The following is an 18,997-nucleotide window of genomic DNA, read 5'->3' as shown; positions in this document are numbered from 1 at the left end:
CTGTATGTACCCAAGACAATATTAATTTCTTTAATACTGTGGCTTTTATCATTTTGGTGCAATTAAGGAACCTTATCCATCATGATCAAACACATTCCCCATGCCTTAGTGTTCCCAAAATGGCAACAAAGTGCAATAGAAACATGGCAGCTTCCTCTGGAACCGTAAAGCAGGGCCTCATAAAGTTCCACCAGGGTGTAGTACAACACAGTAGCACTGTTTTTAGCATAAATGGTCAACATGTGCTTGTGATTGGGCCAGGGATATCTGGTGTGCATACAGATTTTAAAAGATGGTGGTACATTGTTCATATATTTACAAGTGAAAACATTGCTGTAGGAAATTCCAGCAATCATGTTGCATGGAAAGTGCAGGCTCACCCTGAGTCACCCACTGACCGTCTCTTTCAATTATGCTTGCATATTATAGGTTTGAAGGCACTTGAGACAAACAGATGTTACCTCTACGGATTACCATTGTAATTTCTTCTTACCTGCAGTTGCAGTCTTTGCAGACTTTGATGCAGTAGTGTTGGTTATATTCTTAGTTTCCTTGTCTTTTTCCTCAGTACGAGAAGATTTTATTTCTGGAGTGGAGATGTTTTTGGCAGCTTTCTCCACAGATTCCTTCTTCTTTGGAGAAGCTGTTCTGGAAACTTTATCCAATGATTCCTTCAACCCACCAGGCTTTGGTGAAGCAATCTGCTTTGATTTGCTGTCACTCTTCTTGGAGGGAGAAGAAGACTTGGTCTTTGTGCCCTGCTTCTTAGTTTTTGTCTTCTCTTTCAGATCTTTCCTCAGAGGTTTACTTAAGTTCTGATCAATAGGCAATGCTTCTGGATCTACCATTGAGACATCAGGGTGCCGTGGTGAAGGGCTGCGATCTTGCAGTGGGACTGGAGGAGGATCTATATGTTCATATGTAATTGTTTTATCTGTTGGAATAGTTTCCGATTCATCTTCAGAGTCAATATTAGCATCTGCTGTAATAGAAGGGCACTCTTCCGTTTCAGGAGGTACATCTGAGTCGGTCTGTGATGGAGCAGATTCACTGACTGAGGTTGGAGGAGTTTCACCACACAGGCGTGTTGGCTGCTTCCCTCCTGAAGGGGGTTGTGCACCTCCAGACTGAGTTAATGGCTTCTCTTGTTCTTGAGACTGCTCTTCACTTGCAAACCACTCTAAGGGATTAGGATTGATAAAGGAAGGTGAAAGCTCTGTCTTGGGATGCTTGTATTCACAGGAAGAAACCAAGCATAAATCGACATCTTGACGGGTTTCTGGTTTTTCAGAAACAAAGTACCTATCAGTCTCGTAGTGGTAAGTAGCAGTGTCAGGTGATCTGGTGGTCTTCCCAGACATTTCATATGAATATGTGACAGTCTCGGGTGATTTGCTGCTTCTTCCAGTGGTTTCATAAGAGTAACTGACAGTCTCGGAAGATCTAGTGGTTTTCTCAAAGGAATAATCAAAGGGTTCTGGTGACTTGATAGCTTTTTCGTTTTTTTCATAGAAGTAACTATCATCCTCTGGTGTTCTTGTGATTTTCCCAGATGTTACATAGGAATAGTCAAGGGCTTCAGGGGATCCACTGACTTTTTCTGTTTTCTCATAGGAATAGTTAATAGCCTCAGGTGATCTGGTGGTTTTTCCAGTTGTGTCATAAGAGTAACTAAGAGCCTCAGGTGACATGGCTATTTTCTTAACATATTCCTGTTCTGAACAGGCTAAGAACTCTTGACTATGGTCCATTAGAGGATCTTGAACTACTGAGGTATGATAGCCTAATGATTTATCTGGGGACATATGCAATGATAATGAAGGTGAATAGCAAGCAGCAGTTTCTTTCATCACAGGAGGGGAATCTGAGAAACTAGGTGAGTATAGAGGAGATGATTCCCGTGGGGTTAATGAAGATAAGTCAGACTTTGGTGAAAGTTTTTCTCCCAAGCTGTGCACTTTTTCTAATGGGAACGCAGAGTGCAGTGGCATTTCACATGGCTGTGTAATGCCTGAAACACTTTCTTCCTGCAGTGGAGAACTTGCCTGTGACGGTGTATGAGCAGAGGAAGAAGAGGGTGAAGCTTCTATCTGAGATACAGAAATAATTTCTGAAATATCTTTTTCATGGCCATAACTTGCTTGCTCTGTGGGTGATATTTTATGTGGGAAAGAGTGATCCTGTATGTCTGATGGGCTAAAATCTACTTCAGTTGGTCCATTTTCAGATATATGATGCATTGCAGCACCCATTGTGGGATGTTCAGGAGACTGTCTGCTGAAGTCCATCGCCAAAGACTGCTCAGGAGAATCTTGACCGAATTCTACTGACATCGTAGATTGTTCAGGGGACCTATGATCTTGTATAGGCGTCCTTGATTTTGCTGTTTTAGGGGAGAAGTCTGGAGGAGAAATGGACATAGGTCTTGGGCACTCTTCTTTAGATGGAGACATTTCGGTTTCCTGAAATGTTGTTGGTGTTTGTACAACAGATACAGAAAGAGAATCATCTACTTCAGTAGAATGAGGAGATCCTACCTCAGCATGCAGTGAAGGAGATACATCATCAGTAGTTGGTTCTGGAAATGAACTAGTAGCAACTGATGCTGTGGAAACAGATGCCACTCCTTCAATATGCGAATAAGTGTCTTCTGCAACAACTTCATCGACAGGTGTAGCAGACTTATCAGAGACTGTACCTTCTGAAATTGACATTTTGGTGTCTTCTTTGAAGCAGCTGAAATGACTAATATCTACCTGTGTAGGAGAAATATCTCCTAGCTTCCTTTCATCCAAAACCAATGCAGACTGAGTTTCTGAAGATTCTAAATAATCTTTTTTCTTTTCTAGGTCAAAATCTGATTTTGATGGTATAACCTGCATCTCTTTTTCCACTTGCTTTTCCTGGAAAACACTCATAGAACTAATTTCAGAAACTGGGCTCTTCTGCAAAGGAGACCCATCTGTTTCACTTTTTTTTTCAAAAGGACTTCCAGTTTCTCTGGCTGGAGATTTTACATCAGCACTCAAAAATATATCATATGGAGACTCTGAACCGATCAGTGGTGGGCTTCGCAAAGGGGAAAGCACTTTTTCAAAAGGTGATTCAGAGTCAGGCACTGGTTCATCCATTGGACTTATCCTGTGTTTTGCAATATCATCTTTGGCATCACTAACTTCAAAGCATATTGGTGCTTCTGATGCTTTTACAGGCATTTCAGATGGCAGATTATTTGACTTTTCATCTGTAGGAGACTGATAATAGGGTGTATGACCAGCACTACCAACAGCTGATTGTGAAGGAGATACCACTTCTAATGTTTTATCATCAGGACTGGGGCACTGCTCTTCATGGATTTCGTGATGCTTATCAGGCAGTGCGGTAAGAGCTGCAGTTTCAGTTGCCACCGTAATCTCATTAGGCGTCAGAGAAAAGTTCACACAACGTTCACTGAGAGGTGTTTTAGCAACAGGTGATAGAGGGGTTGGACTTTCATCTGGACTTCTAGTTGGGCTATGCTTCTCATCTAAAACTTCTGAAATTTCTAATTTATTTGTACTTTTAACTTTGTCTTCTCGTTGGTTATACGCATCTTGTAAGGAAGATTTGCTGAATTTGTCTTCCTCTAGGGAAGAAGGTGGTGAAATGGTAGAAGCTGAAACATTGTAGTCTTTTCCTTCGGTGGCATCTGTTTTAGAGCATTCAGATAACCCATTGAAAGCATCAGGCAGTGGAGAAAGTTTAGGCCTAGTGAACTCTTGAGAGTATGATGCCGACTCATACTTAGTAATGTTAACATATTCTTGGGAAGGCGATTCACTTTCTTCATTATTAGTTTCATCACTCATCACATCCCTTGGAGTTGACATTTCGTCCATTGGAGTTGGCTCACTGGATATTTCAATAGTTGACTGTGTGTAACCTGAAGTTGCAGTGAATTCTTCAGGCTGGTCTTCTCTGTTTTCTTCATCTGAAACGGTTGCTTCACTTTCTGAACCACCAGGTAAAGTTTCATCATGAATGGAAGATGCTGGTTCCTTAGCTGGAGACTGAGGTTCTGATTGCTTTGTTGGAGTGGTTATATGCAAGCCATATTTATCATCAATCTCCCCAGCTTCTGCAGCTTTATCCACCACAGCCATAACATAATCTTCTTCAGCCTCTATTTTTTCGGTTTCCTCTTCCTCATCTCTGACATCCTCGGTTTTGTCTTCTTCCTCAACTTCCTCCTCAGTCTCTTCTGTTTCTGCTTTTTCAAATGCTTCATCTGCATTTTCTTTATTGTGCTCTTCACCTTCCATTCTAAATTCTGCCTTTTCATCGTACTTTAGAGCTTTCATTTTTTCATACCCATGAACTCCAGTAACTGCTTTTTCAGTTTCCTGAGTTTCTACTATATCCTTTGTGCCTTGCTTTTTGATGCCCAGCAGTGCCTCTTCTTCCTCACCTTGCTGTTCGGCTTCCTCAGTCTCAGCCTTTTCTTCATAGTCACCAGCCTCAGAAGATTCTTCCAAACCTGTTCCTTCATCTTCAAACTTTTCATTGTCATCAACCTTGTCCTTTTCTACAGGCTCCAGTTCCTCGGGAGTTTGTTCACATTCTCCCTCAGGTTCAGTGGTAGTTATTCCCTCGTCTGGAGAATCTGCTGGCCCTTCTGTTTTTTCTTTGTGAACTTCATAATCCTCTTTTTGTTCTATATCAGTTAATTTCCCTTCATTTTCTATTATGTCTACCTGAAGCTTTGATTCTTTCACAACTTCAACTTCTTCAGCCTTTAACTCTTCAAAATCTTTTGTTAAATCCTCTGGTGAAGACATAAGTGATCTCTCAGCCTCAAGTTCTTTTCCAGTAGCTGCTACACCTACAGCTGCTACTGCTGCAGTGACAGCTCCCAAAGCCGCCATTGCAACTGGTGTTTCAGTAACCTTTGTCTCTTTCTTCACTGGCTTGCTTTTAACTTTTTCCTTTGGTTTCCCAAGAATTCCACTTTCTTTTTTAACAGACTCTTCCTTCTTTTGTGTCTTGGGCTTTGTTGCAGTCTTTTTTGAGTCAGGCAAAGAAGCAGATGTTTTCTTTGTTTCTTTAAGAAGCTTCTTGGAGTCTTTCTTGGATTCCTTTTCTTCCTTTTTAATTTCCTTTTTCTCTTCTTTTTTAGCTTCTTTAGGGGGAATGTCTCTCTTTGATTCTTTTTTAGATTCTTTTTTCACATCTTTCTTGACATCTTCCTTTTTAGACTTTTCCTCCCTTTTAGCAGGCATTTTTTCTTCTCTCTTAGATACCTCTTTCTTTGGTTTGATTTTCTCCTCCTGCTTTTCTTCAGATTTTACTTTCACTTCCTTTCTCACATGCTTCTCCTTTATTACTTTTGGTTTGACATCTGCTGCTTGTTTTTCAGCAGCTTCAGATTTCACAAGCTGCTGTTCCTTAGCTGACAGATCTTTTTCTGCCACAGAAAGCCTTGTCTCAGTTTTTGCCAATTTATCTTTTTTAACTATGGGTTTTTCTTTACTTTCTACTTTTTCAGCCTTTTCAGGTGGGCTAGTTTTTCCTGTTTCAGTTGCCTCTTCTCGTGATTCTTTTCTGACTGTCTTGCTAGACAGTAATTTTGTGGCAGGTTTCAGACTTTCCTTACTGTCTGTTCGCTGCTTAAGTTTTGCTTGCTTTACTGCTGGACTAGTCAAGTTACCAGTTAGGTCCTTCTGTGTAACTGTTGGTTGCTTAAGGAAGTCTAAATGTTTGAGTTTTTCTAGTCCATCTAGTATGCTATACTGAGTACTGTTTCCTGGGAAAAGAACTCGTATTATTTTCTCAGCAGGGTTTGCGGGATGCCATACAATCAAAGATGAGATCGAGGTCAAGTAGGAAATGGGAATGTCTATCTCTTGACCATTTGGTAACACCAGTTCAGCTTTATCTTTACTTGTGCCAGTCCATTGGTGCATAAAATAATTTATATCTTTGCTATTTTTGACAGGGTTGAGCACATACATTTCAAGCTTTCCTACTCCCATTTTTTGAAAAAGGATGATAGGATCAATGGTATTGCCTACATTTCTGAATAGAGGTTCCGGTTTCATAGACAGCTTATTTAAATACTGTAGCGTGAAACATGCTTCCTCCACACTTCTTTTTAACCGAAAATTTGGATCAGGGTTCCCCAGGCTGTCAGGGACATTGAGAAATATAACTCCCAGGTCAGGTGATATTAGATTTTTCATCCAGTCACTGTTGGTAGTAGAACCTTGGGACTGCTCCTCTTCTAATTCTGCTATTTTCCTTTGTAGCATGCTATTAATTCCTGGAAGGTTGTCGTCTCCGATGTGTGTGAGCAGAATGGAATCCACTCTGTCCAAATGTCGAATGAGTTTCCAGAAGCAAGATTTTCTCTCTGATCCTCCATTAATAAGCATGTTAAATCCATTAACTGCAAACAATGCAGAGTCTCCCCTTCCACCTGGGAAAATGTAACAGCAAGGCTTAGAAAGCTTCAGGAAACCCCCTGATGTTGGTGGCTCCAAAATATCAAAAGGCGATGGCACTTCCACTGATTCTGACAAGTACTCTGTAAATTCAGAAAGTCCTTCCATTTCAGGCAAGATAGAAGAAGAGTTGAGTTTAATGTTGATGAAGTCTTGAAGATTGTGCCTGTCAAGGTTTGAATTTTTCCAATCCCCTTCCTCAGGACAAAAAAGCGTTAAACTGGCTTTGTTGGCAGGGTGTGTAGTACTCAATAATTCTCCAATCTGGGATTGTGAAACACAAAAGAAAAAAAAGTTCATGTCAATTTAAAGTGAATAATATCAGCTTTTGATAAAACTAAAAGGCTGTTCTCAGTACCCCCCCATAAAATATAAAACATTAATTCTTATATTTTTCTTGAAAGAGAAAGAAATCCAGTCATGAATACTATGCAATAATTCTAAATAAAATCTGCACAACTTTTAAAGAACAAAACAAACATAGCTTACCAGCCTATCAGGTTTTTTGTAACCCTTCTGTTTTTGATGTCCCAGGCCGGCAGCATTTTTTTTTTTAAATGACTAAACACTGATGGGTCACCATGCATGGTTGATGGACAACATTCAGCTTGGTGGACCACACAAACTGTGGCTACTACTTGTACATTCTTGCCCAGATACTCTCCCAAGACTCAAAGAAAGTTATCTAATCATCCACACTTCTCCAGGTGCCCAGTAAACATTCTGTTTTCATGCCATGCAATGGGATCCTGGAATGAAGTGAACAAATAGAGCTGTGCTGGTAGGTGAACGATCATAACTAAACATCTTAATAGTCAACCAGATCCATCTCTCTCTTGCAGAAAAAGAGCTCTCAAATTAGCTTGTCTCCCCCACCCCGCAAACTGGCATCCCCATATATTTCAATGGAGCGAGCATCTATGCATGCCTAAATATTCATACATAGCTGCTCCAATGTAATGTACAGGGAAACTCAAATGCACCAGAACTTTATGTATGAAAAGGAACTTGGATCCAGTTGACAGTTTAGAGAAGACATTAATCAGCATTCTAAAAAGATTGTTTATGCTGAAAACGTTGGGTCAAAAATTTAATTATAAATTATATATACACAATAATATAAATATATTATAAAGATTTATTTGCTTCGCAGATTTAAATCCTTGTTGTTTCTTTGTTTGTTTTCTGATGTATTTTAGTACCGTATATACCCGTGTATAAGCCGACCCGTGTATAAGCCGAGGTGCCTAATTTCTCCCCAAAAATGGGGAAAAATTAGGCACCCGCGTATAAGCCGAGGGTCGGCTTATAACCCCTCCCCCCCCCAAGACTTACCTTCTGGGCTCCTGGCGGCGGGAAGCGGCGGATCCGGCGGGGGCGGCGGAGCGCCCTCCCCGCGGCCGCAGCAGGCCTCTGAAGGCCGCTCCCGGCCGGGAGAAGGCGGCGGGGGCGGCGGAGCGCCCTCCCCGCGGCCGCAGAGGGCCTCTAGAGGCCTCTCCCGGCCGGGAGAAGGTGGCGGGGGCGGTGGAGCGCCCTCCCCGCGGCCGCAGAGGACCTCTAGAGGCCTCTCCCGGCCGGGAGAAGGCAGCGGGGGCGGCGGAGCGCCCTCCCCACGGCCGCAGAGGGCATCTAGAGGCCTTTCCCGGCCGGGAGAAGGCAGCGGGGGCGGCGGAGCGCCCTCCCTGCGGCCGCAGGGGGGCTCTGGAGGCCGCTCCCGGCCTGGAAAAGATGGCGGTGGTAAGTTCCCCCCTCCCTCCTCCCTCCTCCTTCCCCCCTCTACCGTATAGACCCGCGTATAAGCCGAGGCCGGCTTTTTCAGCCCTTTTTTTGGGCTGAAAAACTCGGCTTATAGGCGAGTATATACGGTATGTTATATATTCTAGTTAATGGTTTTGAAATGTATAATTAAGTCACACAGTACAATTGAAGATCTTTTGTACCCTCAGTGTGTACATAAAAATAAGATACTAAAGCCAATGGAACAGCTGTATTATGTTCATTCTAATTTTACTAAAGCTGAGAACATAACCTATTTAAAGGAATATAGATAGATCTTATCCTAATAGCAAGTGTTGTTTTGCCTGACTCCAAAGCACTACTATAAAAAGGGCAGAGAATAGGGAGTGTAAACAGTCCAAGATAAAAGAAAATGCCAAGAAAAGATGCATGATCTTCAAATGATTGTTGAACAGATACATTTATTCAAGGTTATCTACATTTTTTAAAGGTTTGCTGTGAAATAACTGGATGCAAACTATCAAATAATGTCTCTGATATGGCTGCTCCTCTCCTGAGAAGTCTGCCTAACAAGGAACAAACACCATCCACCTCTAGATTTGTATTCATCTGGCATTTTGTTTTATTTCAGTTTTACCCTTACTCTCCTGGAACAAATCTGGACACACCTCCCACAGATATGAAGCAAGGGTTCCCCCCTCCCCTTTAATAAATGCTTAACTTTCTTAATTGGACCTGGATTCCAACATAGGTCCAAATAAACAGGAGTCTTGCGACATCTTAAAGTTTTTGTTCTGTCATCATTATTAGTGTGGATGCATCCTTTCAATTTAACTGAAAGAGTATGAGCATAGAAACAAATCAAATGTAGACTTTCCCACTGCTTAACTGCAGAACATTCATTATAGATAAATGATACATATTTCACCGGCTTTGAAATGTTATGTAGCAAAACCGATTTAGGAAACGTGCTGATATTCAAGTAATTTTAATAACTACTATCCAAACAATGCAGTATAGTAGTTCTAAATCACAGATGATGACCATAGGAAACACCTTGCATTTTTTTAAAAAGCCTTGTAAAAGTGGGGGAAGCCACAGTCTTCAATTTGCAAGATCTGAGCAAGGCTGTCAAAGATAGGACGTTTTGGAGGACTTTCATTCATAGGGTCGCCATGAGTCGGAAGCGACTTGACGGCACTTAACACACACACAAAAGTGGGGGCTTGCTAAAATTCCAGAAACTTTGGGATGATTCACACCTTCCTGTTTGAACTGAAGTACAAAAAGTTTAATGTTTAAAGGTCAAAAAGAAGACACTTGAAGAATATGCACACTCTTGATGGATCTTGGTTGAGTGCAGTCTTGTTTTTAAATGCAGATTAGAATACTGTGCATGCTATACTGTGAAATTAATTCCAAAGGAATAGACATGTTAGCCTTGCATGAAAAATTAACAAGAGTCTTAAGGAGCCTTCAAGATTAACAGGGTTTTTAAAAATTCTAGCATAATTTTTATGGACTAGAGTCCATTTCAGCATATATAGTGGGTCCTTGCTAGGCAGAAGAGAGAGGAAGAGGCAGTGAGCCTTCTTCACATGTAACAAAAAATTAATCCCGCTGTTCACATTTTTATAACCTCATTCATACACATGCATGTATGTGTGTACATAGTGAACACCCACCCCATGAATCTGACCAAATGGGCAGTTGTCTGTCAACATGCTAGAATAAAAACTCATTCGTCTTTAAGATCCATTGCGACTTTAGTCTTTATTCTGTTTCATTTATTGTTAACTGTTTTGAGAACATTGTTAAGAGGAGTTACATAAATCTACAAAATAAATCATGTTGCAGATGGAAAGCCTCTTGATAAAAGTCACATATAATTCATAAGCAGGAAATAATTAAAAACAAACCTCTTGGTCAGTGAAGATCTCAATAAAGTTTTGAAATGAGAAAGATCCTGACTGGAGAATAAGCTCGCCAGTATTTTCAAAGCTCTGCCCAGTTAGTACCAGGAGCTTGTGCCTTGCAGCATCTGTGATCATTAAACGCACCTGTAGCAAAAGATAAATACAATATATTTAACACATGTCCAACACCGCCTGCTTTCTGTAGGGTCAATGGTTCACTTCTCTTTAGATTTAAATACAAACATTAAAACAAAAGAAAAGTTATTCTGGATCAGACCAAGGCCCATCAAGTCCAGCAGTCTGTTCACACAGTGGCCAACCAGGTGTCTCTAGGAAGCCCATAAACAAGATGACTGCAGAAGCATCCTGCCTGAGTTTCACAGCACCTAATATAACCGGCATGCTCCTTTGATAGTGGAAAGAATAGGTATGCATCATGAGTAGTATTCATTTTGACTAGTAGCCATGGACAGCCCTTTCCTCCATGAACATGTCCAATCCCCTCACGTTGGCAGCCATCAGCACATCCTGGGCAGGGAGTTCCACAATTTAACTATGCATTGTGTAAAGAAATACTTTCATTTGTCTGTTTTGTACCTCTCAGCCTTCAGTTTCAGCAGATGACTCCACATTCTAGTATGAGAGAGGGAGAAAAGCTTCTCCCTGCCCACTCTCTCCATACCATGCATAATTTTATAGACCTCTATCATGTCTCTATCACGTCTGTACATTTTGGTTGTGACCCCTATTTTACACCCTTAGAATTAGACTTTCTTCCTAGTGCTTTTACCCTAATGGAGTCAGAGAGATTTCAGAAAGGACTACGCTCTGAAGCAGCTTTCATGACTAGCACGATCCCCTGTGTTTTTTCCTCAAGAGATGCAACTGAGAAGCAGTGTTTCCTTTGTTTGAACTCAGCTACTTTCAGGGTTGAATCTGACATGAACTTAACTGAATCCTCTCAAATCATTTCTCATCACCAAGGCTCTTTCTAGTTATTTTTTTATTCTGTATGCTGACAGTCAATTAATTGGTCTAAATAATTCCATCTCATGCCGTGAAAAAAGCAGCATTGACCTGAATTTCTGCTTGAGAATTCACCATTCATAGCAGGCTCAAGGATATCATTAAAAGCATGGAACAGCAGAACTATCTCATAATCAGAAGCAAATCCCATGTTGCTTTGACACTAATTGTGTTGGGATGTAAAACTGTAACACTATCCTTGGTGAGTCAAGTCCATTTACTGTAGGTCTGATTCAGAAGACAACACTGAGAAGAGCACTCAGCAGCCTGATGAATGACAATTAAATTTCACCTGTTTTAATTGCATTAAATCCACTGACGAATTGAATTCTTTTGCTTCATTGTTTCCTGTGTTTGGTGGCAAAGGTCTGGGAAGTCTGCCAGATTCTGGGACAAAGCAATTAGATTTTTCGAAAGAAAGAAAGAATAGCTGAATTATGAATCACTGCTATATGATTGCTTTATTATATTCTTTTATATTTTTATTGATATCTGTAGATGGTATACAGTGATCAACACTAGAGGCAAATGCAAACATAAATAATGGCTAAATGCTTACTTTCAGAAATTCTATCTATTTGTAAAGCAGGATATCTCCATGCAGATACCCTGGGTGCTTAAGTGGTGGAGGCCAGGGTAGAGGTTCTTTATGAGACCACCTGATTTTGCAGAAAAATAAAGGTACCGTATTTTTCCATGTATAAGACAACCCTGTTTTCTAAAAAATATTTAGGAAAAAAAATTGGGGCTGTCTTATACACGGAAGGTTGCCCTCTTCCCCGCCCGGCAGCTGACGAGCAGGGAAGAGAGCGGCCGGGAAGAGCCCGGTCGCCCTGGCTGGCTGGCGACCAGCCTTCCCAGGGTCCCCGCTCTCTTCCCCACCCATATTTTTCCGTATGCCCCCAAGGCAACCCCTGATTTCTTAATTTTTGGTTAAAAAATATAGGGGTCGTCTTATACACGGAAAAATACGGTAGTTGGAATAACACTCGGTATTCCTTCCACAATAGTATAATGTAAGAGTTGTGCACATGTAACCCCCAGGAACTGGTTGGTTAAGCCACACTGGGTCAAAGGCATTGAAGGATTGGTGAGTAGGAAAGGGAGAGTCAGTTCGCTTTGTTGCAGCCTTGATAAGATTTTCTGGGCTCTTATAACCTAGTAAAATGGAATTGGAAAGTATATCTATAAACAGTTAATTAGAAAATGGGGGGTTAAATTTAGTATACCTGGTATCATTTTGTAATTATATTGGTGTTTCATGGCTGTATCTTTCAAACTATAGATTAGAAGAAGAGTTGGTTTTTATATGCCACCTTTCTCTACCACTTAAGGGAGACTCAAACCGGCTTACAATCGCCTTCCCTTCCCCTCCCCACAACAGACAGTGACGTAGGTGGGGCTAAGAGAGCTCTAACAGAGCTGTAACTTGCCCAAGGTCACCCAGTTGGCTCTGTGTGTAGGAGCGGGAAAACAAATCCAGTTCACCAGATTAGCCTCTGTTGCTCATGTAAAGGAGTGGGAAATCAAACCCGGTTCTCCAGATCATAGTCCACCGCTCCAAACCACTACACCACACTGGCTCTTACAGTCTTGTTACTGTGTTATCCAGGCTGTTATAACTGAATCCCATTTTGCAAGCAGAATGAATTGTAAGCATCATGGTGAACTGCATGAGAGACTGAACTTGGCTCACCACAAAGTTTTGCAAGCAGTTGTTTAATTGAATTCAAATTGACTATCAGTTGCATGTATCTGATTTTGTTTTGTGTTATCCCCATATTTATTTATTTCTAAGATGCATTTCCATCCAATTTAGAGTCACCAAGGCACAGAATAAACACATTAAACAAGGTTAAAAACACATATAAAAATGTATAAAACAAAAACATTTAAAACACACAAATGAGAGGAAGGGTCAATGAGAATAAGGGAGGGAATGCCAGACAAAACAGCAAAGTCTTCACTTGCTGGTAGAAGATAATGACAGAAGGGGCAGATGAATCTCTCTGGGGAGGTCCTTTCTTAGGTCACCAAGCATCAACCTCAGATGACAGGGACACCCAAAGCAGGCCCATTGAAGAAGGCAATAGTGATAAGGTAGGTTGATGTGGGAGTAGGTAGTCCTTCAGGTATGCTGCCCCCTAGCCATATAAGGCTTTAAAGGTCAATACCAGACCCCTGAATTGGGTCTGGAAGCAATTGGGAGCCAATGGAGATGGAACAAGATTGGAGTGATATGGTCCCTTTGGCCCACTCCAGGGGGTGGGAGGCTCAGATAAAAAGAGTTCAAGCACTGGGTCATCACTGACATGGGGTGATGTCACATCCCAGTGTTTACTAGGCAGACTATGTTTAGGGGGTAGTTTGCCATTGCCTTCCCCAGTTGTATACACTTTACCCCCAGCAAGCTGGGTACTCATTTTACCAACCTCAGGATGGAAGACTGAGACAACTTTGAGCCAGCTACCTGAAACCGATTTCTGTTGGGATTGAACTCAGGTCCTGAGCAGAGCTTTGACTGCAGTGCTACAGTTTACCACTCTGTGGCAGGGGGTTTAGGATAGTTAGTAAATAATTATATTTCTGTTCAACCTTCTCTGAAATGCAGTTTTGGAACATTTTTATATCCCATGAACACACATTATGTATTGAGTGACACATTTCTGGACGATTTTACCTCAGTGCTGACAGCTTCATCTGAAGGGTTAATCAGAACTACAGTTTCTAAGACATCACTTCGGTGGTGAAGGATTTTCTGACCTGCAAATATAAAAGAAAAGGACATAAGGCTTGCAATTTATTTCTTTTAGACATGATCTCTTCATGGATATTTCCTCGAGAGGCTCAGTCCTGTACCATGTTGTTTTCCTGTGATTCCTTCATGCTTCAGTGTTATTAAATAAAAGAGCAAATGTTACAGGAAGACTGTGAAAATAACAGATTCTCTATGATTTGGGGTAATTGCTCAAAACTTAGTATGTCTTCTTTTTAAAAGAGATGTTCATGAGCACAGGTGACATCCCTCCCTCCAAAAAAACAAGCTGCTGACATTTTCTTTTTTTATGGTATTTGGCAGCATTATATCTGCTGCTTCTTCCTCTGAAAACAGCAGAGAGACTAATTAGCACTTGTATTGTGATTCTAAAGGAAATGTCATTCAGGCACTCTGGCTGGAAGACCAACATCCAGGGAAGAAACGTGGCAAAAATTAATTACATTTTTAAACCTTGACCAAAATTGATAAAGATATAGTGCAATAATTTCACTGGCTAAGTCTGATATACTGCTGTTTATATATACAGACAGACTTAAAACATCTTTATTTTAAAATGTTTATTCAGGAACTCTTCCTCTCCCTTAAAATTTTAACAATTCAGCAAAACCATTTTTCAGAGTAGAAAATTTTTTGTGCTGATGCACAGGATGACAGGTGAAACAATGCTAGGTTTCCATTAAGACATCAACATAAACTATGGTTTATATGGTTTCATTAACTATGATGTCCTAAAGTTGACAATTCAACCGCCTGGGGTTGTTGGTTGGCATCCTACCAGGATTTCAAATAGAACCTAAGATGGTTCTGTTTGAAGTAATTGTGGTTTGCTGGGGCATCTGAATTCACAAATGACAAATCACTGCTCCTTGTGGGAAGTACAGGGAGAATATCATCCTTGCTGGGAGGGAAGAAGAGGCGGGAACAAGCAGCCAAGTTTAGGATTAGTTACTTATGTCTAGCACAATTTGTTTACCAACCACGGATACAAAAGACAGTTCATCATGACATCTGAATGGTTTGTGTTCTCGGGAAAAATTTCATATTGTACTGCTTTCTGTCAAAACAAAGTCCCATGTAAAACATGAAATTTTGATGACTATATAAGGGTCCCAAAATACAAAACCGGGAAGAATTGTTCAGTCTCTTCGGATTTGAGTACATAATTTGTCTCCATACTTTTTTATTATGTCAGTATAGAAAGGGCATTCCATAATTTCAGAGCCATGACTGAAAGCCCTCTCTCAGACTGCCATCCATCTAACCTAAGATGTTGGGGGTACCCAAAGCAGGGCCTCAGAAGATAATCATGGTGGCTGGGTAGGTACATATGGGAGTTGGGCCCAGAAACAAACTGGGAGCCAGTGGAAATACACCAACACAGGAGTGATATGGTCCCTAAGACCCATTCCAGTCAGCAACCTGGCTGCAGCGTTCTAAAGCAACTGGAGTTTCTGAACACCTTTCATGGGCAGCCACATAAAGAGGATTGCCGTATTCTAATCTAGATGTTAGCAGGGCATGGACAACAGTGGTCAGATCTTTTCTGTCCAGGAAAGGCTGCAGCTGGAAAACCAGTTGAAGCTGGTAAAAAGCGCTCCTGGCCATGACCACTACCGGATCCCCCAGTATCCCCAATCTACGGACCTGCTCTCTCAGGAGAAGGGCAACATCATCCAGAGCAGGGAACACCTTATATCCTGGGTGAGTCCTAACACTCATCCGTAGCAATTCCATCTTGTCTGGATTAAGCTTCACTTTATTAGCTCTCATCCAACCCATAACTACCTCCAGGGGTTGGTTCAGAGGTTTGAACACATGAAGCTGCCTTATACTAAATCAGATCCTTGGTCCATCAAAGCCAGTATTGTCTACTCAGACTGGCAGTGGCTCTCCGGGGTCTTAGCAGAGGTCTTTCACATCACCTACTTGACTAGTCCCTTTAACTGGAGATGCTGGGGATTGAACCTGGGACCTTCTGCATGCCGAGCAGATGCTCTACCAATGAGCCACAGCCCCTCACCTCCCCTTCTACAGCCTCCCTGGGATCCATCGGGACTGCATGACAGAGCTGAGTTTCATTCACATACTGGTGATGACCAGGGCCTCTCAGAGGTCAACCGAGGGCCACTTCCATTTTTGAGGCTCCTTCAATCCTGCCAATGTATCTCTGCAACAATATGTATAACTTAATTTGGATTTAGTCAAAAGTCTAAATCTGAGGCCCTCCATGAATGTGAGGCCCAGGCCAAATAGTCCTCCTGGCCCCACCTATGATAGGCAGTGGTGAAGGCCAGTCCAAAAATTTAGATGACCTCACCCTAAAGTTTCATGTTAAAAAGCATGGGGAATGGAACCATGTGGAACTCCATACACCAAAGGCCTAGGAGCCAAGCAGCATTCACCCAGCACCCACCTTCAGAGATCTACCTTCCAGATAGGGCCAAAACCATCACAAAGAGTGCCTCTGAGTCCCAGCTTTGAAAGGCAGTCCAAAGGGATACCATGATCAATGAAACTGAAAACAGCTGAAAGATCCAGGAGAATCAACAGGGTCACATTTCCTTTAGCCATCTGCAGGCACAGGTCATCCAACTAGGCACCCAAGGCTATATCAGTCCCATAGCCAGGCCTGAAACCAGACTAGAAAGGATCCAGTTCATCCATTTCATCCAGGAAACCATGAAGTTGCTCAGGCACCACCCATTCAATCACATTGCTCAAGAATAGTACATTCAAGCCTGGCTGAAAATTATTCACATTTCCTTGGTCCAGGGTGGATTTCTTTAGCACTATACAGCCTGTTTCAAGGTTTTGGTGACCACTCTCTCTAAGAGGCATTAACTGTCTCGGACCAGTTGGAGAGCTGCACCCCCCCCCCCGCATAGCTTTAAGCAGCCAGGAAGGACAAGGTTCATACAAGCAGCTGACAGGCCTCAAACATTCAAGGATCCTGTCCACATCCTTAGACTGAATAAATGGAAGTATCCCAAACAACTGGAGAAGTCAGCATACAGACACCATTTGTCTCTGTTACTTTCTGTTACTCTGCTAATGTAGAGTTCAAGTTGGTACAATTATGAAAGATTTTTTTATCTACAATATGTCTCAGCAGGGCACCAAGCAGTCCTCCTCCTCCTGTAGGTTGGATCTCAATAGACCTCTGAGTACCTGAAACAGCTCTGCTGGTCTATACTGTCAGACCCAATGGTAGCAGAAAGCTGTTGTTTCTTTGCCACCATCATTGCCGAAGCCTCCTGCGGGGGCCCACCGCCTCCACCACCGCCTTCACCGGGAGCCCTGTCAGGTAAGCCTGCGGGGGGGGGAGGGGTTGTAAGCCGACCCTCGGCTTATACGCGGGTGCCTAATTTTTCCCCATTTTTGGGGAGAAATTAGGCACCTCGGCTTATACGCGGGTCGGCTTATACATGGGTATATACGGTACATCAATTTTAGGATAATGCTAAAATGTGGAATGCAGTTATCTCTACTGGCACCTTATTATGTAGTACTTGTTACCCCCTGCTAAATATGCCAATGATCAACTGAGATGCCCTTTTAACTCAGAGAGTTAATTTCTGCAGGTCAGGTTTTGACACTTCAGCAGGATGTCTAGTGACCCTTTCCAATGCTATCGATTTTATGTTGTCCTTTCTCTACTGATCGTTCATTATGTGGACAAGGTCATTCATTTTGTATAAAGTTTACATACTGACATCATAAATAAAAGCCATGGCAAAATAAGCGTGAGTGCCTGTGTACTAATGCTGCTGCAGCATATTCCATCATAGAGCACTGTTAACTTCCCCTGATCGGTCAACTGAGATGTCAGCATGAGCTTTCAATGACACTTCATATTAATTTTCTCTTCCCTAATTAAAATCTTAATGAAACATCCATGGGAATTCTTGGTAGAAATTTTCTAGAAAAAAAATCTTTGAAATAATTTATTTCTTTAAAAAATAATACAAACAAAAAATATTGTTCCAGTTTTGGAAGTGAACAAGTGAGCCTGAGAGCGGCAAATCCAAGCCAAAACCCCCGTCACCCTTCTGAAGAGGGGCAGCCAGTCTGCTCTGGGTCTCCCTTCTCTATCTGGATGGAAGTTCCTGGCAATGGATGGCTGGAGCTCTACGGGGTGGGGTGGGGATCAATGATGACCGTCTGTCAAAGTCTGGGAAAGGGGGGCATGGCCAAGTACGGGGGGGGGGGAAGTGGGGAGCATGGTAAATAGTAAAGTTATATAAGGAAACTGGAGGGACTGGTGCTTTTTTTGGCTGGGGCTGTGTTCACAGAGGTGAACTGCACTGGGTAATCCGCTGGGCGGAGTTGGGGCGGAGTTGGAGGCGGGCATAAACCATGAGCTTTTCAGAAGGGGACAGACCAAACCATTGTAGAATACTGCTTGCTTTGTTCCCATTAAAAACCAAAACTACGTCTGGATTGACGGAGATATGAAAACATGAATTTAAATCGCGCCCATGAAAAATAAATTTAAATCGTGTTTTTTTTTGCTCAGCGGCAAGAGAGCATCAAAATCTTCCGTGAAAAGTGGGCCAATGAGTCCTCTCTCAAAGGCAAAAACAGCCCTGGAAAGGGCCCTGCCCCTTCCCATGCCTTTTACTGACAGAAATCAAGCATATAATGCTTTGGTTGCCTAGCAACTGCCACTAAGGGCTTTTCCTTTTTTAAGCTACGGGTACTCCGTAGCTTTTGGGTTTTTTAATGCCCCAATGTATTTTTTTAAGGTTCAAATTGTTTAGGTTCAGATTTTTCTGCAAACCTGGGGCATTTTTCAGGTTTGTGGAAAGATCCATCTTGTCCACACACAGCTCCAATCACTGACTTTAAGTATCCTCAGAATCCTTAGGATATATGGGGGGGGGGGGGCTGCAAGACTTGCAGGGGGAATCCAATCTCTCCCCTCACCTTAGAGCCTGGTGGTGATTAGAACGCTCTGTAAAGAAATAGAAGCCTGAGTTCCTCATTTAACTTTTCATGCAGATAATATTGACTCAGAATAGATGCTACTGTTAGAGAAAGCAAACAAAGTTATACTTTCA

The 18,997-nt window shown here is 42.0% G+C and overlaps 1 protein-coding gene across 1 annotated transcript in view; it reads right to left on the bottom strand.

Moving 5' to 3' along the window:
• MAP1B (microtubule associated protein 1B) overlaps positions 1-18,997 on the bottom strand; it is a 74,901-nt gene that overhangs the window by 6,866 nt on the left and 49,038 nt on the right. The window contains exons 3-5 of the mRNA XM_056848810.1: positions 13,839-13,921; positions 10,136-10,276; positions 494-6,743 (exon numbers count right to left, since the gene is read on the bottom strand). Coding sequence (XP_056704788.1) covers positions 494-6,743; positions 10,136-10,276; positions 13,839-13,921 — 6,474 coding nt within the window. The remainder of the gene's footprint in view (positions 1-493; positions 6,744-10,135; positions 10,277-13,838; positions 13,922-18,997) is intronic.

Source organism: Euleptes europaea, chromosome 4 (assembly GCF_029931775.1).
Source record: "Euleptes europaea isolate rEulEur1 chromosome 4, rEulEur1.hap1, whole genome shotgun sequence".
Taxonomy (NCBI): Eukaryota; Metazoa; Chordata; class Lepidosauria; order Squamata; family Sphaerodactylidae; genus Euleptes; species Euleptes europaea.
The sequence above is the reverse complement of the archived record's forward strand: the minus strand, read 5'-3'. Positions and strand labels throughout refer to the sequence as shown.